Here is a 22,049-nt window from a genome sequence, read left to right on the forward strand (position 1 = left end):
CCCAAGTTACACAAGAGATTTGTAACAATGTGAGAGAATGAATGTCACACAAGAAATAAAGGACAGTATTTTTGGTTTTCCTCAGAGTTTCCAAACCTCACTTCCTCCTCCATGACACGCTGTGAAGGTAAGCACAGGGAATTAGGCCACTCTTTAGCAGCCAGCCTTCTTCTGGAAGGAAATTCAGATTCCCACAAAGGCTGCAGACGCCAAGCCCCTTCCACGACCAGGTTTAATTACCTTCCTATTAAAAAGCCTCTATGCACGAGGCACACATGAAAGAAAATCAGTGCTCAGCAGAGATTAACTAATTGGGTTAAGGTAAGAATCACCTGTCCAAACACACAGCTCCCAGACTGAACAGAAGATGAGTTGTCTTCCATCCTTCTGGCACTGTAGACCCATCTCCTGGTACAAACAAATTATGTTTGGCTGAAAGGATTTTAGTCACAGCAGCATCCACTTCTGCAGGCATAAGCCTGAGGATTAACTGGCCCAGGAGGCCCAAGGTTAAATGATAAGTTTCATGCAGGTGGCCAGCATTTGAGATTACAACATGAAACATCAGTGGAAGTATTTGTTCCAGGTTGATCAGAGACATTGTGGAGCCCTGCGGAGAGAGAAAAATCTCAGTGAGGCAGGGAAAGAAAACAAGATTTTCAGTCAAAGTCAGCACATGCAAAGCTTCTGTTCTAAAGGTCTTTCAAAGGGGACAGAAGGAATGAGAAACTACATTTCTACTTTGGATATTGGCCTGTTCGTGTGACCTGACATTGCAGCTAAACTGAAACTTAAACTCTGCTAAACATTTAACACACTACTTCACAGATACATTAAAATTCCCTTCCCTCTCCCCACACCCAGGAACAAGCCCTTACACTCCTTAGGGATGTCAATGTCTGAAAACATTTTAATTCACATTTTGTAACGTGTAGGCAACATGGGCCCGTATCCCACATTTAATTCCTATGAATTTATTCACGTTATTTGTGCACCTAGAAAACTACCCAGATGGAAGGAAAAAGAACTAACTGATTTGAAAGGTGGTAACATAGCTGCCAGCAACCCCAAAATCCTCTTCTGAGAGCATTCAGCAAAAACCTGCTCCTGGCTAGGTATTAAAACCTTCTCTGTTGGTTTTTGGGTTGAATCCTCTGAGAGGGAGTCACCTGCTTTGTAAATAAAAAGAAAACAAGAAAATCCCTTAAGTGACATTAAAAATAAAAGAAAGAAGTAAAAGCTTAATTTTTATAATCCAAATCCAAAGCTAAATAGAAATTATAAAAAGAAATATTACAATTTGAAAATGAAGTCTTTATAAAAGTGTATGGCAACAGAAGGTAAAGAAGTTTATACCATCTAGTAAAAATACATAAAGGACAGTACTACAGACAGATCCATTTAACTCTCACAATTCTTACAACCCTAGTCTTTTTTATTTTCTGGTTCCAAGAGCATCAGAACACACAAGTGTTGTGTTAGACCAACAGGGATTATAATCTCCATACATGGATAAATATTTGTGGAAATCTACCCTGATTCCCAGACTCCTTGAAACAGACTGCGAGGCATTTGGTCAAAGCAATGTCTGTCAAAGCAGACACAGACATTTGAAAATATGCAAAACTGGATTAGGAATAAAAAGGACAGCTGTTTGTTTGCAGATGAGTGGATACTTCTATGACAGGGAAAATGAGAAATCGTTTTTTACCTGTTGCAGGAACATTCCCATCCACAGATGATTCTGACTCTTGTCTCACAACAGCTTTCTTTACAGAGACAGCTTTGATTTCAATTTCTTGTTTTCCTCCTTTATCTTCTGCAGGAGACTGGCTTTCCTTGTGAGTATCTCCTTTCCCCTAAAAATAAAACAGAAGTACTAAAAGATTAAAACAATACATAATACCTGCAGGAACAAGCATGGAAAGAATTCCGTCATCTGCACTTGACAAACATTTTTCTTTGAGTATCAAAACCTTCTACTGAAGAATTTCTTGATGTATTCATGCCTTAAGCTTCCATACAATTATGCTCTTTTATTTTGCTCCTATCTCCCTGCATATAACACTAAAATAGTTTTAAACACTGTATAAAACTGTAGGAAACACATACTCCTACTGAAGAGTGCTAACAACCAGGGGAAATGACAGCCCTTCCACAAGGAACAAGACATTCCCCTCTCCTGCAACACTTTTGAGAATCAATTCAAAACAAGAAGTTTTTGATCAGCTGGATCTAATGAAAAAAAAAAAAAACAACTGTCCTCTTGCCCCCTAATTTTTACCTTCAAATGAAATCATTACTATCCCTTATTTCAGTCCCACATTCAGAATAGGCTGTTTAAGCTCCTGAAGATGTTTAATATCAGCTCACACAGCTGGTATCAGGGGTTCTGGAAATAACAGGTACTTACAGTACGACGCACCAAAGAGCCTGCGCCGCGTTTCTCATCTCTTCCCTTCCCTGCTCTATCACCAGGACGACTTTTTGGAGCACTGTCTGTGGGAGCAGTGCCTGAAACAGTGCCATTCTCTGAGAAGGACTCATCTTCTGGTAACATGCAGAGGAGAGCTGAATTTTTCAGTCCTGGGAGCAAAAAAAGTTATGGAAGTTACTCAGCTGCTGAGTGGCAAGACAGACAAAGAGCAGAACTGAAAACACTTTAAAAGAGAATTTCTTGCAAGAAGTTCACACAAGCTTCTTACACATTTTGAACATTAACTCCATCAAAAACATGTTTTCTATCAAGCTCATAAAATTATGTACTACCATTAAATACCAGTGATGGACAGATGGTGACACCTCCCACCTCACAGATGGCATTGGGGTAGAGGCCTTAATAAAGCAGTAGAGTGTAAATTATGAATAGCAAATGACATTTGACTATTTTTCAATCTTCTGACCACTTGCATAATAGAACTGTATATTGAAAACCAATTAATTAATCAGTATGCATAAGTATTTGGTGGTGGTGGTGGTATTTCAGTTGTATTAGAGCTGCTCACAAAAACTACCAGTGAACTTAGTGAATTTTAGTCTAGAATTTTTGATACATTCAAAATAGGTCCCTATTGTATGACCCTATTTTCTGTGGGTCTTTGTTCACAGAAACCCCCATTTCCAGTCACATGAACACCACTGCCAGAAATTTATACCACAAACACAGTTAAAAATCTCTTCCCAAGAGATGCAGAACAAAAAACTTTTTCCACTAAGTTATTTGCTCTCCTTCAGCTGTCAGTGATACATTTCAAAAAGAACATGAAGCTGTATTGACTGATCCCTTTACAACGGCTAAGATGGAAAAAAAAACATCCAGAGACTTGCCAAGTTGTCTCCAATGTTTATGCAAGCATAAAATTAGTTTTCTCAAGCACTCTATTTTCCACGTTCCAACGACCCTGAACGACACTTGTTCTACATTTGCTTTCTACATAAACAGTTATTCTCGGTGAATACACAGTAGCTTCCCCTTTCCTTTGGAAACTTCCAAGTCAGTAAGCACAGACACTTCTGCCACTTGCAGAGAGCATTGTTCAGAGCAGGAGGAGCTGACTCACCTTTTCCGTGCTGAGCTTTCATCAGGCAGTCCCCAATGAGCTGGATGCACTGATGCTGGAGAAGCCTGGCATGACTGAGGACCTGGGCATCCAGTTTCTCTCCTTCTACTTCCTCCCCGTTTGCCAGATCTGCGCTGTAGAGAGTCAGGGCAGCAAAGAGCAGCCAGGAATAGTTGTGGACATAGGGCTGGATGAGGCGCTGCCGGTCACTGATTCGGATGGTCACCATGGGATACACCGTGATGCTGTGGGTGGGCAGGTGCCTGCAAGGAGAAGGGACAGCACAGAGGAATGCAGCTGGTTTTTTTGCTAACTAACCCAGCCAGTCAACACAAAACACCTTTCTCAGGAAAACACTAAAAATCCAACACGTTCCAGAGGTCCAAACTGTGGACTTGGTTTTTAGGAGCTCTGGTGTCAAGCACTGAAAATTGTTGTTTCCCACAGCAGTGATTGTGTCTTCTGTCATACAGGACTGGTAACTCCTGCAGCTTTCCTAGCCACAGAAAACAACTGCTACCAAGTGACTTCAGAGGTTGAGGCAGGTTTCCAGATGTTGTTGCCAAACTGGTCCTATCTTTCTTTCCCCAAAGGACACCAAGGAGATGTTCTGATGTCAGACACAGATTTATAGGAAGCACCACGAGAATGACTGATTGTATTTAGCTACTAAATATTGTCTTTCTGCCCCATGGGGGAAAGCAAATCACGTTTTTAATACCTGTCAGAGTATTTTTTTGCATGATAGCATCCATAGCAAAGGTCAAAGTCATCACAAACATTGCAGTTCATTCTCCGACCGATGATAACTCCTTGGCAGTGATCACAGGCATATTCCATGTTCACCATTTCATGGTCATCCTCATGCCCTTCAGGCTTAACTCCACCTGTAAAGAAAGATTTCCCTGTAAATCTTTTTGACAAAGGACCTTTCCTCATTTCAAGTTCACATTCCTACTAGGGAAAGAACAGCTAAACGTTTCCAAAGAACCCAAGAGAAGCGTGTTGGACTTCATTTTGTGTGTAATTTACAAGATAACCATTTTGGCTTCAAATACAAGGTTTTGAGGGGTTATTTAATGGTTCTTACCAAGGAAACAAGTTTTACACAGATCCATGTCGTTGCACTGCAGACAGCGGTAGCGATGCCACGGCGCAATTTCATCACAGCCATCACAGGATATGTCCACGTTTAACAGGTCACAGTAACGAGCAACAAACATGTGCATCTACAGCAATAAAGCAACACAATTTCCTTGAGGATTAGTTTCTGACTTTGAGAAAGCTTCAGACAGGAAGCAGAACATTTCCCCTGGCAAAAATGGATGGGGATCTTTTAATCATTTTAGACTCTCAAAAGTCTGCAGAGATCCAACTAATAAAAATTGATTATGAACCAGGCTCCTTTCTCCCCTTTAGGCTTTTAAAGGTCTCTTATTTATTTATCCCTTCTGCAGATAAATATACAAAACATGAGGTCACCTTTCTCTGCTTCTCTGGGTCAGCTTGAGCTATCTTTTCATACCAGGTCTCAAACATTACGTCCTGACATTCATCCATCCATTCACAATTTTGCTTGTAGTCTGCAATTTCATCTTCTTCACTCCACTGGCTAAAAGAAAAGCAAGCTTAATATTAAGTTTGAATGCTACTAGGCTTCCCTTTAATAAAGCTTTACTTTTTAATGAAGAACAAAGTGCTAGAACAAGCTAATAAAAACAGAATTGTGAGAAATTCCATTCACTCAGTTAATAAATGACCATACAGACATCAGCTTCTTGCTTCTGTGACATGTTCTTAAATACATATGGGAACCATAAGGCAAAAATCAGGAAAACCAACTCATAAAACAGCTTTTGGAATGCAGGCAGATCAGATCAGACGTTTTAAGGTTTTCTGGCCTTCACATTTGCTCATGTGCAAGTACAACTACTATACAATTGCCACATGAAGGTGTTAAAAGCATTTGACATTCATCAAGGCAAGAAACAGTATTTTATACACCTCCTGCTACAGTGCTAAACAAGCAGAGTGCTCCAGCAGTGATCAGGTTAAACATAAAATTCCAATAGTTTTTGCAGCAGCAAAACAAATTGGAATAGCTCAGTTAAGGCCTTGGCTACTGACCAGAATTATGTTAAGAGCACCCTTACTGCCTGTTCTAGCACGAAGCACAGGAACCTTTCTGGGTAAAATGGACTCAGTATTTAGTAGCAACTGGAAGCTGCATTGTTCCTGACTCACCAAATGACACTGTCATGGATGCTGATGTTCTCCTGGGACGTTGCCATGAGCAGATGTGGCAGCTGGATCTCAACAAAGAACGAGAGATCACTGGGCTCCCAGCTCATGTCCAAGAGGTGGAGGAGAGCTGTCTGCACACAGGACAAGGCAGGAAGCAGTGACCTAAATAAAAACAACAGACATTAAAACATGACAGCTCTAAAGCTGACCTAAAGAGGACAGACCTAAAGTTGAAACTGTGTGTGGGGAGGAAAGGGGGGAAAAAAACCTCTACACACTGATTTTCAGGTTTTACCATGCACTAAAGTAACTCTGTGCAGGAGGTCAGGTTTATCAAAGTATTCCACTGACACAATTTAGCAGCTACAGACTATGGAATTCGAAATGAAGGCAGTTTTCCTTTTGGGTTCAGTTAAGATCAAGCTAATGCTGTTGCCTGAGCATAAGCAAGAGAGTTTGTCTCTTCTCTACAGTACAGCATTTTCTTGGTATTTGCGGGAATTTATTCTGTTTGAAAGCTTTCTGACATTTTCACTTAAAACTGAACAAAGGACTTCAAAGTTATTGTCAGAGAGACTGACATTATAGCCATAAAATTTGCATTTCTCTGTTAGAACTCATGTTAAAACATGAGTTTAACACTAAAGCATGGCTGCAGAATTGCCATGTTTCTTGTGGCATTACCCTCGCCCAAGTATTCCACGATAAATTTGCTATTTCTAGTATTTTACCACTGAGCTTCAGAGACACACTGCAAAATTGTAACTACAAAATGCAGTAAGTCAAGGTTTTAACAGTGACAAGTTTTTGTGCTTTCCTTTATTCTTTTAGTAACAAAAAGCTAACTTGGCATTTTTGATCACAAGATCAAGGGTCCTCATTTAGTTCTGTAAATAATGCAAAGTACAGACTTTAAAATTAATGAAGACATTAAATGACAAATAACATATTACAAGGGAGGAGGTGTGGAGGAATGCAAAAAAAAAAACCCCACATAAATAAAGCAAGCAGTGTACTGTACCTGTCATTAATTGTACTAAATCCCTTCACAGAATTTACCAGGAACAAAACAAGCTGATAGTAGGACTCTCGAATCTCCTTGTGTAGCTCAGCACCACAGCCTTCCAAGTTGCCAAAGTAGCTGCAAATTAAAGAGGCAGTTTAGTAGCCTAGAATTCACTGTGATGTTTTAGGTAGCATGATTTGTGCAAATTTTACAAACAGCCCCTTTTTAACCCCTCTCCACAAGTGGGAAGGATGTTAGTTTTATTTAAAAACACAGCCCAGAAGTGTCAAACAAAAAAATGAAGAACCTTATACCAGGAATCAGAAGTGAAGAAACAAAACAAAGAGAATATTCCCACAGCACTAAGGGAACATTTCTTTATATTAAAAAGTTGCTTTATGAAAATCTAATCAAGTTCTTAAAGGAAATCAGTGCACTGCAAGATGACCACAGAAAGCTCCTGACAAGTGAGAAGCCAATGAGTGACAGCAGTGGCCAGATACAGCACAGAAATCAAACCTAAACACATTCATGGCATGAACAGCTGTGCAACTAAGCCTCACTTGACAATAATTATTAATTAGTGTTTGTTTTTTTTAATGAAGTACACAAGGTATGCCTACTAGCCTGAAAACTAAACCTCACTTCATATTTTTATTATCCACCTGGATTAAAAGGCAGAACTTTACTCTTGCCAATATACATGCCTGGAGGAACACAAGAACTAAGACAGCAAATCACACGGCTGAGATTTGCCTAAACATTTACTTACTTTGTAAAATCTTTCTGACAGGCGAGAAGTTCTAGGAGAAAAAGTACACAGGGTGGGTGGAAGCAGTGTGGCTGCCCAAGCGAGTCCAGGCACTGGCGGATGGTTTTGAGCACTTCCACAATGCTCTGCCCTTGGGATTTTCTCAAAGCAAGAACCTTTAAAACACTGAAAGCCAAAAATATCAGTGAAAATTTCAAAACAAACACAAAAAACAGAACAATCCAAGAAGCGCTTGACCGGTTACACAACTGCTTTGTATCTGCATTTCCAGCTGTATTTCAGTGTATTAGCTGGAGTGAGTGATAAAGCTTCCAACAGAATCCAGCTCTTCCTGCACCACTCCATGTTCTAGAGCCCAAAACAGGCAAGCTGAGAATTGGAAATCTCTCCTTTGATTTACGTTTTCAGAGTAGCAGGTAATTTAATGAGAGATGCAGCTCATCTCTATTTGGTACCAAGGATGGGTAATTGTGATACACCATGCCTTTGCTATTGTAGAGAAAAAAGCAAAATGCCTCTGCAAACACATCTGAGGAAGCAAGACAACGAATTGCCAAGTGCTTGTTTTTTACATTATTTTATATGTGATAGAAGAAAACGAAATGAAAAAGTATTCTCTGAATCCCTACATCCTTGTGAATAACTTCAGTTTGATACATAAGTCTGACAACTGTCTATATACAAAACATTCTGCCACATTATCTTGCTGCTAAAATATTTGATTCCACCTGAAAAGGTGTGAAGACAAGCTTCTGTTTATTATAACAGAGACGACATTTTCAATTTGCTTACCTTTCATGTGAAACTGACTGATCCTTAATAAAGTCTAATATGTTCTTCAAAATGGGATATTTTTCCTTCACAGTGGGCAGAGCTCTTGGCTCTTCCATTGACCTGAACGACAGCAGCCTCAGTCTTCCACGGCCCAGCTGAGACTTCCGTGTAGGAGTGGAGGGAGGGGATGACACATCTTCTTGCTGTGAAACTGTATTTTCAACAGGCTTACTATGAAATGCAGATGCAGCTTCTGCTTGGTGGAGGTCTGGGATTTGTTTAGCTTTCAGATCAGGCTGTAACGTTTGAGCCCCCTCTTTGGAAACTGGGTGAATTCCTGCGCTGGACGGCACCGGCTGTGCTGCCTGGAAGTCCACGTCCACAGCTGATCCTTGTCTTTGGCATTTATCACTCACATTCTGCTGGGGATCATCTGTGTCTTGGGCTGCCAAGCTGTCTGAAGCAGAATCTTTCGTCTTTGCTCTTATGGGCAAAAAATTCAGTAACAACAGGCTCTTCTGCACACAGAGTTTCGCTGCAGCATAAAAATTGGAGTTAAAATCGTGACAATAGAACAACAAAGTTGCTGTCTTCTTCTTAGGAAGAAAGTGATTTATCTTACTTCTTGCCAGTTGAGACAGCTAGAAAATATTGGTTTTTCTTGTTATATTGATCATGATGCTACCAGGTTCAGATTTCCAAATGCTAAATCTGAATAATCACACTGAACCATATGAAGTACAGAGTAGTCAGTGAGAACACATTTTGTTCTAATAACAATCAGCTGCTGTTCTAACATCAGTTAAACGTGGTAGGAAGTATCTACAAAAACAGATGAACATAAGTTCAGAACCAGGTGACCCAAGTGAAAGGTCACTCCCTGCAGAATTTTCTTACTATTTTCTGCAAAAAATAGCACAACACAATCCCAGATAATTAATCCAATGTACACTAGGTTTCTCTCAAGGTATGGAAAAGTATCCCAGTTGCTAAGTTACCTTTCACAGCAAAAATAATGTCTTCAGGTTTACAAGGCAGTGCTTTCCTAAGCTACCTGAAATGCTCAAACATACAAAGCAACACTCACCGAGACTTTCTGGGTTCACCTCGCTTGCTTCTGTGTTCTGCTTCTCCTCAGCATCACTTCCCTTCCCCATCAGGGATTTCTGCTTCATTTCCAACTGCAGACAGGACGTTAACAGAGTTACAATGTGAATCTCTCAGTGTGTCTCTACAGTAAGGCAGGACTGTAATGATTGAAAGGAATTGAATCTCAGGAATAGATGCCAGTAGTTACTATTCCCAACTGGAGCCTCCAAGAGCAGCACCTGAACTGTCAGAGCAGTAACAGCCTCACCCCGAGCTGCTCGAGCTTCCTAAGCTGAGACCATTCCCTGTCTTGTGATTTGATGTGCATCAGTCCTCCAAGGAAAAGAAGGCTTCTCATTTACCCTCAGCACTCAGGAAAACATATACACCTAGTTGTGAGATAAAGTCCCCCAAAAACATGTCACCCCACTAGCAAGCTCTGTCAGATGCAAACATCACCTGCCACGCAATGGGAAAAGGCAATTACTCATGTTAACATGCACCTGCCCCCATTGTGACCCTAGTACATCAACCTGCCAGGAGTTCTCAGGCAGAAAAGGGGAGGGAGAAAGTCACAAGACAAAGGAATGATGGTTAAGACACACTTCTTTCTATGATACACCTCTGAAGAACTCCAACTTCAGTGTAAGAATCTTTCTAATTTACAACATTCGTTCTTGCTAAAATATAACACAAATTTAATTGATTTTTAGTCAAATTCAATCCCAGCTACCCATGATGACACACCTGGGGCTGAGGGAAGGAGTGTAAGGATGCACTTAAACATTTAAGTCCAAAGTTTCAAAGTAAACATTTGTTCTTTCTAAGTGAGACTAGTTGATGTAGAATAACTGAAGGAAAAACTGTTCCACCCTACTCCTCAACATGGTATTGTAGAGTATAAAAGCAAATGACATTAATAGAGATCCTCCTGAGTGCTCTTACCATCCATATTCTAATGGAATCAGCCAGGGAATATACTTGTGCAAACTCATCACTCAAAGGCACCTTGCCTTCACTGTTGACTGGAAATGAGAGAAAGAAGAGAGTCCTGTTTATTTACAGTTCCATTTTTATACAACTACTTAACTAAAATTATGATACAGCCTTCCCTTCATCTCTTAGTCAACACTTAGAATTATACCTGTATGAAAAATAGAGAATAAACCTGCCAACTCTCATATGTCCTAAATACATGAACTGCACCATGACTGATTTATTTACAGAGATAATTTATGAGTATCTTTCTCATCTCCTCCCAAAACTGATGCCTGAAGCCATGGAAAATAAAATCCTTCCCTATGCATGCAATGACATTGATGCACTGATCAGAAAAATCAACAAATGCTTAGCAGTAACTTAAAGCTGTACAGATGTATTTGTTTTCTCTGCTGTTTTACACTATGAATTTCTGGAACGGACTTTCAAGTCCAATTTGCAAACATTAAAAACCTGACAAATCAGTTTCTACTCGAACCGCCCTGACAATGACTATGGAGAAAAAGAGATTCTTATTCAGTCTTCTCCCATTTTTCCTAACTTTTTTTCCTCTATTCTTTTCAGCACCCCTTCTCCAGACTTCCCATAGCACAGGTGAACACAGCTCCTGAAATTAGTCTGCACCAGCAGATGAAGACACTGCCAGAACGATGGGATGGATTTCTTAAAACACTCATTAATATTTGTCCAGTTCTCAATGTCACTCAGAAAATGAGCTCAATTGTCAGACACAGACAAAATGACTAAAGGCAGCAACCACATTAGTCATCAAGTCAGTCTTTGTGTCAGTCATTTTTACTCATAACTTCACAGCTCAAAAAATAGCTCAATCATTCTATGAAAATGTAAAATGTTTAGTGTCAAAATTATGACAAAAAAGTGAAAACCTAAAATTAAATCCTTCAAAAGCAAGTAATATCTTATTATCCAATACTTCAAACATATCAATAAACTTAATGGAAGGATGCTGTAAGTCATAAAGTTGTTCATTTTACCAACTGAAAAATACATAAATTGTAATACAATGGCCAGTCAGTTAAAAGCAAAACATCTTCTATTGAAAGAAAGAAAAACTAACTACATATTCTGAGGATGGCAGGGTTGATTTCCACAGAATGGTATTTTGGGAGATAATTCACACCTCCTCCAACCCCAACAGTTAATAACAGAAGTTCTTGCTGGCTTTTTAGAAAAGGTACAACGTAGAAAATGATCCAAGAACCTCTAATAACTGGAGCCACACTGTTCTGAATTAAAACCCCAGAGGACATCACTACCCTCTTTAGGTATAGCTTTACAGAATTAGTAACTCCTTGATGATTATTAATATTTTGTCAGTGCTCTGAAAACAAAAATCTATGTTAATAAAAAATAAACACTCTAGAGAGAAAGCTTACCTAGTCTGCCTAAATTATACCTTTCTACAGAACACCTTCTTTGAACTGCCCCACTAAACTGATTTTTAAATGTTACAAACTCAGCTGTAAGAGAGCCTTTTACAAATTCTAAGTCTTCATATTAAGATAATCTAATAATATTAAGAGTTACCATATTTTTGAAGCTTCTCAAATAAATCTGGAGTGAGATACACCAAAGCAGCAAATGTTGAGTTCACAGCTTGATCAACAGTAGAACCAGCAACTACATGTGTCTTTGGGGTCTGTTTTTTACATGCCTGTATAAGTCCTTTGAAAAGCTCAGATTTTTGCCCACTGAAGTCCTGGGCAGGATCTGATTTTGCAAAGTCGATAAGAAAGTTACGGCAGACGTCGTGGGGAGAGCTCCGAGCCTGCAGAGAAGGGCACAAGGCGTCAACACGAGGACAGCGTGAGAAAAAAACCCAGCAGCGAGCTGCAACCCTAAGTCAGCCTGCAGTTTATCCACTGCACTTGAGCAAAGACGATCTTTGAAGGTCTCTCCAAAGCATTTCACGATCCCATGAAAATGGAAACGAATAAAGGGCACAGAACAACCCCTTCCTCCCGAATATTTGAATCCAACAGCACAAACGACGATGAGTTTAGCACAGCAGCACGTGCTTAAGGGCACCCCAACTCCATGAAGCCAAATGAACACCAGGAGTTCACGGCAAGGGAACACACGTACCTCGTTTTTGTCTCGGTGCTTGGCACTGTTCTGCCTGGCTCCTGGCAGTGCCTCAGGACACATCTGATGCCTGAAGACAGGTTTCCACAGAGGAGAATTAAGAACAGATGTTACTTTCAAAGGAGGCAAGTCTGCTTCACCACCTAATTCTGCAAGAAATTCAGAACAGACCCTTCGGTTACTAAATAATTTCGCTTCATTTTTACGCATTAATGAAAATGATGTGAAACGTCCAGCAGGGAAAAAAAAACAACTGACACACAACAAAAAGTTAATGCAAATAGACTGAACAAGTAATTTAACGATGCTCTCTATTTTTCTAACATGGTACAGAAAAGTGATGTGCACCCTTTCATTAATGGCAGCATCAGTATCTTATAGTGACAATGTTACAATATGGAAGGATTTAAATTAAATGTTTTCAGTGTACTATAACTACAGCAATTTTCTGATTTAAAAGAGTTTAAAGGTTATCTCTCCTATTAAACACCTATTTTTTTGTATGCAAGCATGCTTATATAAAGAAAGGAAGAAAATATTCTCAAACACTTCAATTGGTTCCCTCAATTCACAGGTAAATAGATGTCTAATTTTCCAAGGTAAATATGGACCACCTGACTGGAGCAAGAACTCTTCACCCTTACTTAATTTCTCCTAAGTGGTGGTTGGATTCAGATTGAGGAAGCTAGAGAAGTGTTCTTGTTTTAAAATTAAACAATAAACTTTTTTTTTTAATATTTTAAAAAATTTGTCTTACTTAACCTTGAGGCCCAAATCCTAAGTGTACTTAACTACTGGAATTAACCAAACTTATTTTGTGGCTTCAATTTTCATTCAATACCAAATGCTCATGTGAAACTTAGGACACAAACGATTCTAAGCCCCGTAATTTTTTCAGTTTGTCGGCTCCATATTCACACTCCCAATGTGGGGCGGTTAACAGCACCAGGGAACAATTTTAAATGGCAAAAAAAGAACATGATAGTACTTCATAAACGTAATTTGGCTTAGTAGGATCACTTCCATGTGTTCATGTCTTCCACGGATGTGCAACACAGCAAGTCTGTGAAGGTTCTGGCTACTTTTTTCCCTTGCCAAGGTCAGGATTAGTACATGGGAAATGTAGGTTTTGAGTTCAGACTTGGATGTTTATTGTTTCTTACTTATTTACAGACTGATGAGCCGTGAGCTCTAACTAGCAAGTTAGAGAAACGAGATAAAATGGAGCGCTTTTAACTCTTTCCAAGGTTATTTAAGTGATAACTTCCCAATAACGAGGTGACATCTGTATTATTTATATTTCTGACCCAAGGCCCACAACGTGGACCTCTTTCACAGAAAACCACCCAAACCCATGAAGAAGAAGGTGAAGAAGAAGGACTCAGACAACGCCCAAAGCCCTCCACCTTGACTCACAATGTATCACTACGCACTAAAACCCCAACATCCCAGTCTCCAGAATTCCAACACAAGTCTCCCACGTGATGGAAACACCAAAGGAGCTCCATTTTCCCAGGGGATGCTCAGCACGAAGCCCTTGCAGGAGCTGTCTGCAGGCAGCCCAGGCGTGGAGGCACTCACCTCGCAGGGATTTGAGGGCCATGCTCCGGGAAGCCAAGCGCCCCATCAGCCGGGAGACAAGCAGCTGTAAATCCAAGCCCCAAGACACGGCAACGTCTGGGAGGCCGTAAGCAGTGACGGAGAACTTGTAGCCCCACTCATTATTGCTGCTGTCAGAGTGAAAGAGAAACTGCAGCCGTGGGCCAGCCTTAAAGGTCACTTTCTACAGAGCAACAAAACAGTCATTTTGCCAAATGTACATGACAGGAGAACGTTTCAGGGTAATGAATTCCCTTCAGCAACTCTGGGGTTTCAGTCTTACGTTCTGGGCCATAACAGAGCTAATTTCCCCCACTATCTCAATGAGAATTAAGCAGGTAAAATGTCTATGCAAGAGCTTAATGAGCAATTTTATATATGATTGAGCTTTGAAAGTCAGAGCCACAAAGTGGAATTCTGAGCAGCATCCCATTTGAGCCCAGAGCACAGCCTGAGGAAGGGCCACACTTGTCTTATGATACAAAAATCTGCAAGGGCAGAGCAAGTTTTACCCACATATTACTGGCAGTTAAACGTGACTATTCCTTTTCACTTTAACTGATTGCTCTTTTATAAACAGGAGCAAAGAGAGATTCTTTACTCATTCACTCCTTTTATTTGCAGCATTTCAGACTTTCTTCCCCACCTCCTGCCCCCCCACCTAAGAAACCGAATAAACACACCCATGCACAAAAGCACACGTCCTTTTACATAATAGGTTTCCACAGGAATCATAAGGACTTCCTAAGACTGAATAAAATAATTTGGTTCAGAATTTTAAAGGTGCTCACCTTAGGCCATTTCTCAGTGCCAACCTTTGTATCGTAACGAGTTTTTGCCCCTCTGGCATCAGTAAACTCCAGGTAATCATACCTGTGAAAATTGCAATTCATTACTTCCAAATTTACTTTTTAAGTTTGGGGGAGAATGGTTTTGCTTCAGGATTTTCACAAGTGCTGTATCTAAGTGCACCCTGTCACTTCCTTCTGAACCACACCTTCATGTGACTGCTAAGGAATTTATTTCATGGTTCAATGCAGAAGTCCCAGCAAACACAGATCTACAGTCCTGCAGGACTTTGGAATTGGATGCCAAATCTAACATCTGGAAAATACTTTAACTAAGCAGTACCAAGAGAAACCAAGCCAGCAGAAAGAGGGCAAAATAAATACCATGAGCACAAACTGTGGTGGTCACAGCATCTCACCAAGAGATCAAGGCCAAAGGAAGCAAAATTCACATGAACAGCACGTCTGTAAATGTGCCAGAAGAGGCAGCTTTCAGCACAAGGTCATTCAGAAATACACTTTGCTCTTGACAATGAAGAAATTGAAATGGCACGTGTGGAGTGCCATTGAAACATGGATTGCCCCTCTGCAATCAGACACCGGCATTTAACACGGCTCAAGATTGAATTACCTCCTTTCAGTTTCACATTTTTCATCAAATTCCACCTCAAAGTAAGTTGCCCCATGACACAGGAAGACTGAGACCTCGTGGCAATTATCTCCATAGTTATGAGGTGATTCCATTGTCCAGGTTCTCAACACTACAGGCTGCTCCTGCTGCCAGCTTTCCATGTCCATCTGTACAACAAAAACGCATTCTTTGATACCAAGGTAAGAAAAACAAATAAATTACCACTAGACTTTTGTGTTTGTACATTTAAGTTGCCAGATGTGCATACAAATGGCATTCAAAAGGCTGCAGCATTGACTTACACCGAGATTAGTTCTGGAGACAATCCTTGGTGATCACAAGAAGGAAGCACTACTAAAGCAAAACCCACCCAGTCTACTGCAGGAGGAGGATCAGGAGGAGATTGTCTCACCCACAAGTGACTGCAAGTCTCCCCTCATGACAAAGAGCCTGGATGACTAATGCAGATTTAAACATCTACACTACAGACTTTATCTGCATCACCACCAGCAGTGAAGATAAAAATGGTAAGCATATACTATTTTTGATTTGTTTTCCTCTTCACTCTCAGAATCCCCTCGTTCCTTTCTACCTTCCAGGCTGCTCATTCCAGTTGCACTTTCTGACCACTTTGCCCATCTCCCTTATCAGTAGACACGCTTCTTGTTCTTTACTCAACATTTCATTACACACCCCACACTTTTAGAAGCTTTCTACTCTTTTCCAACGCTCACCAACAGAATCACCCGTGTTTTCTACGTATTTCTTGCAATTTTGCTTTTGTTTCGCTATGTTTGACAGTGCCTGTGTCTTTAGTTACCTTATGAGGTTCACTACAAAGGCTTTTCAGTGGTTCTATCAAAGTGCTGAATCCCTGGAGCAGAGTGCAGTACGGAATGTCTAAAGTGCAAAAATCCAACAAGAAGATGACCTAGGAGCAAACAGAGGTGTCAGGAAAACGCCAGACTCACAGCCACGGCCCCCAGGAACAGGATAAAACCCCACAGGTCACTCACCAGCTGACGAGTTGCCATAGCAAAGACAGAGCTACTTATTTTTTCTACTATTGTTTTGCCGCTGTATTGAGATAAGAGTGACCTCAAAATTGTTCTGATATTTGACAGGAACTGGCCCACATCTAAAGAGAAGAGAAAAGAATCCTTAACAGCTACCTTGAGGGTTTGCCCCCACAATTCACTTTACCAAACACTATGTGCAAGGTGATGTGCACAAGGACAGACACAGCAGGAAAGGATCTGTTGCCCCAAGGCTGCAACACCCAACACTCCAGAGAAGTTTTCTGTGATATTTCTATTGTGGAAACAAATCCTGCTTATCAACAATAGTACTGAGAAAATGAGTGATGAGGAATCTCATCAAACACCCCAAGATTGTTTTTCAACAACCTCCAGGTATCCAGGAGTCTCCACACACTGCTAATCAACGCAGCTGAAGTAACAAGTGAGGGTAGAATTTTTACCTACAGCCTTACTCCATTTTTAAATGTAAGACAGGAACACAGCAAATCTATTTATATACAAATAACATAAATATGATGTCATTTTACATAAAACTACACCTTTGTTAACTCAACACTGAGCTGCTGCATTAAAAAACCCCTAACAGTACACCCCCATAAAAAAACCAAGAAAACCCCTTAGATTTACCTAGCTTCTTAACCAAGTTCCTTTCTTCTTGCTATTACAAACATCCAAGAAAGTACACATCACCATCCAGGAGTTTACCAAAATAAGGGATGCTAAGAAATTTAAATGTTCAAATGGAAACTATTTGTTGTTTGGGTTTTTTTTTTTTCAGTATTTGGCCCCCAAAACTTATTGAAATGCTTTCTGAAGGTTCTCCCAATGTAAGATGATCAGTAGAGCTAAAACTCCAAGTTGCTTAATATGCCTACTAATTACTTCCTAGAGAGATTAAAAATGCTATGACAGTTCCGAGTACGCCTCAGGCAACCTTTGGTGATCCCTAATTACACTGCAATTTGCAAAATCACATTTTAAAGTCCAGTATTGCACCACATTTAATCCTGCATTCAATCCCAGCACTTACAGGTTTTAAGGATCTCTGCTGCAAGATCCTTGGCTGAATTATCAGTGCCTTTAAGCTGCAGATAGCACCAGGAAAGGAGGCTGCCCTGAACAGACCAGAATAAGGAAGACAAGACTGTGCCACTCTCTGGCTGTGCAACATCCAGCATCATCATTTCACACTGAAAAATAAAGAACGTTCATGAATGCAATGGAGCCTCTTCTGCAGCAGCATGACACACAGCATGCACCAAGTAAACTGGGATGGACACAATCATCCCACTCAGCCCAGAAAAAGATGAAATGCAAATGACAATCAGCATGTAACACCATGTAGCAAGAGATGAGCTCTGTTTTGATATAGCACCATTTTAAATAGGAACAGCTCCATATGAGTCACTCCATGTTCTCAGCACAGTTTTTGTGCATATGTAAACAACCCTCCTCCATTTCCACCTCCCTTAGTGGCATGCCCAATCCTGTCCTCTCAAAATGCAATGAGTCCTTCTGTAGCCCAGTGTCTCTCTCATAGAGTCTTTTCAATGCTACGGAAAACCACCACATCTTACATATTTCATACCATAAAAATATTCTTCATTATGAAATGTGAATGCTTAAAGGGAAACACACTGGTTGGAAAAGCTAATCCTGCTGGTTTCTTGGACAGCTGCATGCACAAGGACAGCTGCCCCTCAGTATCCACAGCAGGGAAAGCAGCTCGTGCTCAGTGCCTCCAAAACCCAAGAGAAGGAAGCAGGAGCAAAGCCAGTCACCTCTCTTGCTGCCACAAGGAGAAGGGTGTCCATGACTGATAACACTTCACTCATGTCAAAATTTGCAGAAACTCCTTTCTCTGGTAACAGTAAGAGTCCACCTGGATCTTGATCGCTACAAAACAAAGAGATTCTTAGTAAACAAGGAGTTCCAAACTAGAAATTTCGTAATTTTTGTGTTAAGTCTATAGAGATCCTACTGTATAATTACAACGAAAGTCAGAAGTTTGCATTTTGATGACTCCAGAATAATTAAATCAATGGCAACCATCAGCACTGACAAACAATTACTTAAAAATTTGGAAGACAGCCTAGGAGAAGCCCAAGAGCAATACACAGTGATTTCAACACCAACCTTGGCCAGTGTTTTATAGAGCCATTCAGTTAATAAAAATATTGAGTAGTAGCATGTCCTTTCTAAACAACATTAGTTGATTACTTCAGAGAATTATTGTTCAGGGGAGTAACGTTTGTAAAAAGGATTAAACACAAACTTATTAACAAATGTGGGTTATCAGACAAATATTTTCAATTTCAGAACCACTTACCTGAAGTGGGTACACAAGGATCTGAAGGCAAGATGTACAGATTGCTTATGTTCCTGGTCTGTGATGTTTTTCTAGAAAAGGAAAAAGATTTATTTTTATGATACGTTCTGTTTTCCTCCTCTGTGACAAAGAATTCTAATTTCTGTGTTCTATTATTCATTTTTGGTAAGAAAGGCAGGGTTAGCTCCTCTTTCTTTGGATTAGCTGCAGAGAGAAAAGGGGAAGGGTAAAAAGAGGCAAAGAAAAAAAAAATAAGGTTTTTACTTGAATGGGACAAAGTGTGTATTATTTGAGAATAACAACTCAGATTTGTCCTCTTTTCTGCATAAAGAAAGCAGGCACTAAACAAACAATTTCTCATTCAATGTTTACCATCATGGTGAAGAGCTGGTGTCGCCTGGTCTGTCTATCTGGGAAAAAAACTGCTGCTCCACTGAGTAAGGTGTTCTTAACTTCCTCTTTCAGCATTTTCATTGGCATGAAGTTACTGTCCCCCATATCCACTACTGCTCATACAAAAAGGAAACAAAATTACAAGTTCTAATTAATACCCCATCTAATATGTCAGAGGCATAACTGAATTAAAGGTTAGTCTACACAACTTCAAGCCCTTGCAATCCCATTATACACACAGCAAATGAGGGGAAACTTTTTGACTTATAGCAAGAAAGATTTATATTAAGAAAGATTTATATTTATATCTATTCAGCAAGTAAATGAATTCTAGGAAGATTATAACTTGACACCCATCATAGCTAATAAAATTTTCAAGATGTGACAGATTCTACATGAAGCGTTTTCCCTCTAGCTCTCTTGGCAAGAGACTTCAAATTATGTTTGAATAGAGAGCATGCCACCCTGCTTCCAACGAAATCTGATCTGTAATTCCCATTCTCCTCACTGGCTCCAGAAGTTTCCCTGTGTTCCTGTAAACCTTACAATCTTCTCATGAGCTCATTTACACTGACATGCAATATCAGAAAGAAATAAACCCCAGTAAAGTTATAGCCAAAGGGTGACATTCCCTGGTGGCACAAGCAGGTGACACGTTCAAAAGGAGTTTTCTACTGCAGCTGTTTCCAGAGCACGTTGTCAGAAAGTTTACAAAACCATTTCTCTGGGCCAAGGAAAGTTTCTAGTGATAGACTAATTAGCACACACTGACCTGAAGGAGAATCAAAGGAACAGGAGCTGACTTGGCCTCTAGGAATGAATCTCTTTTCCCAAACTTTAACAGACAAAACAGTCAACGTATATTGAATAAAAATTACCTTCACACAAATGTCTATAAAGCTCTTCTGCAGCTTTTGTGTGATCAGCTGTCTTGCTCTGAGGAGTTTCTTGAGGTTTAGCAGTTTTATTATCTCCAGTAAGTACAGAGAAGCAGCTCTGGAGAAGCTGCAACAGCAGTGTTTGAGCAAAGATACATTCTTCCCTTGGGCTGTAAGAAGATATATAACAAATAGAAGCAAAAATTTAAAAAGCAGCTCTTCTGCACCAAGTCAGTGTTGCTATGAAAGTCACCATTTCAGCTAGATAAAAACCACTGAGTCTAGAGATATAGCCAAAGGAAGTGTAGCTACCAGCTCAATTAATCTACAGCTTGAGCTGCTACACAACTTTATAGTTACAAGTCCATATGGCAGCAGTAGGGAAATGTTATTTATGTAAATGATGTAGTTTAGGAAGAACAAACTGCTGTTACTAAACGAAGATATTTTATTTATACACACACACACTGATTAGCGCTTCAGCAGACACTAAAGAAGAGACTTACTTTTGGTGCAGTTTATTGTAAAAATTCCAGAACAGCTGCAAATCAAGGCCTGTGAAATCTAAAAATGACTTGTATTTTAATCCACTCTCCTTCTGGTGAACCTTAAAAAGGCAAAGAAAATGCAGGATTGGAAAGTTAACTCTATACAGGACATTTATAAAACATAAATCCCTAAGCACTTAAAGGAAAGCACAGCCAGCTTTCTCGTAAATTTGCAGCTAACATGAATTCCAGTTTAAGTTCTTTCATGGATATCCTGGTGTATAAATGTGACAATTCATGCTGAAACCTTCTTATTCACAGAATCCTCCCCGCTTTCTGGATTTCTAGGATCCCAGCCCTTTTCCCTACCACCAGAAGACTTTATAACCTCAACCTCTCCATCAAATTTAATTGGTAGTAATAAACCTTCAGCAAACATACAGAGAATTCTATTTTTCAGAAATATTTTTTCCCCACAACATGCTTTTTAACCTTTGTCAAAAGCGCCCCAACTTTTCTTTGCCCGTTCACCACTGCTGTTTGCACTGCCTTATTCCTTTTAGCCTGGCAAACAGAGGCTTAAAAAACCCCTAAGAAGTGAAAATACCAGGTCCTGCGCCAGCTGCTGGATGAAATGAAGTGTCTTCAGGAGCAGAGTTGTGCCACAAACTGTGTCATCCTCAGCTTTCCTGCACTGCAGGCAGCTCATGGTCCGGCAGGGCTCGTCCCGCTGGGGCCGCAGGTAGCCCAGGACACTCAGCCCTTGCACCCCGAGCCGCTCTGCTGACTCTTGTCTGGTGCACAAGAACTTTATCATCAAGTACTAGATGGGTATAAAAACAGCACAAGGTTTGGGTTTAAAAGCTGGTACAAATCGAGCTTTTATAAGGCAGGAGTGCATGTAAGTGAGGATTGAGGTGGGATTAAGAGGAGAAGCCTTAGCCCCTTGTCTATCACCTCCAGAGGTTTAAAATACTGAGCCTGAGAGTCAGGCTAAGTTTGATCTCCTCCCTACTTCCAAAAAGTCACAGGGACGTTTCTGTGACCTCTACAGGTGCCTGCAAAGTTAGTTAATTATTATCAGTTCATTCATTCTGCACACACTGCTCTTCTCTGCCACAGCTACACCATTCTTGCAGGTTAAAGAATTATTAGCTGCATTTAAAAGCAAGCAGAGGGTCAATATGTAATGTGTAGAACATACTTTGATCAGTCAGTTCTCAGTGAGGCGCAGAGCACAAAGCAGAAGGAACAGCAAGTCCTGCCAGCCACGTGTACTCAGTTACTCTGCAGCAGCAGTGACTTAGCAAGCAGCAGCAGAGTTAGGAAAAATCCCAGCTGACACAACAATGC

At 40.3% G+C, this 22,049-nt stretch overlaps 1 protein-coding gene across 1 annotated transcript in view; it reads right to left on the reverse strand.

Moving 5' to 3' along the window:
• ZZEF1 (zinc finger ZZ-type and EF-hand domain containing 1) overlaps positions 1-22,049 on the reverse strand; it is a 57,137-nt gene that overhangs the window by 18,954 nt on the left and 16,134 nt on the right. Inside the window, exons 13-40 of the mRNA XM_040082231.2 lie at positions 21,304-21,519; positions 20,715-20,815; positions 20,209-20,378; positions 19,310-19,443; positions 18,938-19,008; positions 18,390-18,504; positions 17,639-17,798; positions 16,585-16,706; positions 16,389-16,499; positions 15,569-15,735; positions 14,941-15,022; positions 14,132-14,333; positions 12,551-12,699; positions 11,993-12,233; positions 10,391-10,470; positions 9,444-9,537; positions 8,375-8,891; positions 7,583-7,747; positions 6,826-6,945; positions 5,805-5,966; positions 5,043-5,172; positions 4,651-4,789; positions 4,282-4,447; positions 3,561-3,823; positions 2,414-2,586; positions 1,712-1,859; positions 1,033-1,172; positions 333-610 (exon numbers count right to left, since the gene is read on the reverse strand). Coding sequence (XP_039938165.1) covers positions 333-610; positions 1,033-1,172; positions 1,712-1,859; positions 2,414-2,586; positions 3,561-3,823; positions 4,282-4,447; positions 4,651-4,789; positions 5,043-5,172; positions 5,805-5,966; positions 6,826-6,945; positions 7,583-7,747; positions 8,375-8,891; positions 9,444-9,537; positions 10,391-10,470; positions 11,993-12,233; positions 12,551-12,699; positions 14,132-14,333; positions 14,941-15,022; positions 15,569-15,735; positions 16,389-16,499; positions 16,585-16,706; positions 17,639-17,798; positions 18,390-18,504; positions 18,938-19,008; positions 19,310-19,443; positions 20,209-20,378; positions 20,715-20,815; positions 21,304-21,519 — 4,616 coding nt within the window. The remainder of the gene's footprint in view (positions 1-332; positions 611-1,032; positions 1,173-1,711; positions 1,860-2,413; positions 2,587-3,560; positions 3,824-4,281; positions 4,448-4,650; positions 4,790-5,042; positions 5,173-5,804; positions 5,967-6,825; positions 6,946-7,582; positions 7,748-8,374; positions 8,892-9,443; positions 9,538-10,390; positions 10,471-11,992; positions 12,234-12,550; positions 12,700-14,131; positions 14,334-14,940; positions 15,023-15,568; positions 15,736-16,388; positions 16,500-16,584; positions 16,707-17,638; positions 17,799-18,389; positions 18,505-18,937; positions 19,009-19,309; positions 19,444-20,208; positions 20,379-20,714; positions 20,816-21,303; positions 21,520-22,049) is intronic.

This window comes from Hirundo rustica, chromosome 19 (genome assembly GCF_015227805.2).
Source record: "Hirundo rustica isolate bHirRus1 chromosome 19, bHirRus1.pri.v3, whole genome shotgun sequence".
Lineage (NCBI taxonomy): Eukaryota > Metazoa > Chordata > Aves > Passeriformes > Hirundinidae > Hirundo > Hirundo rustica.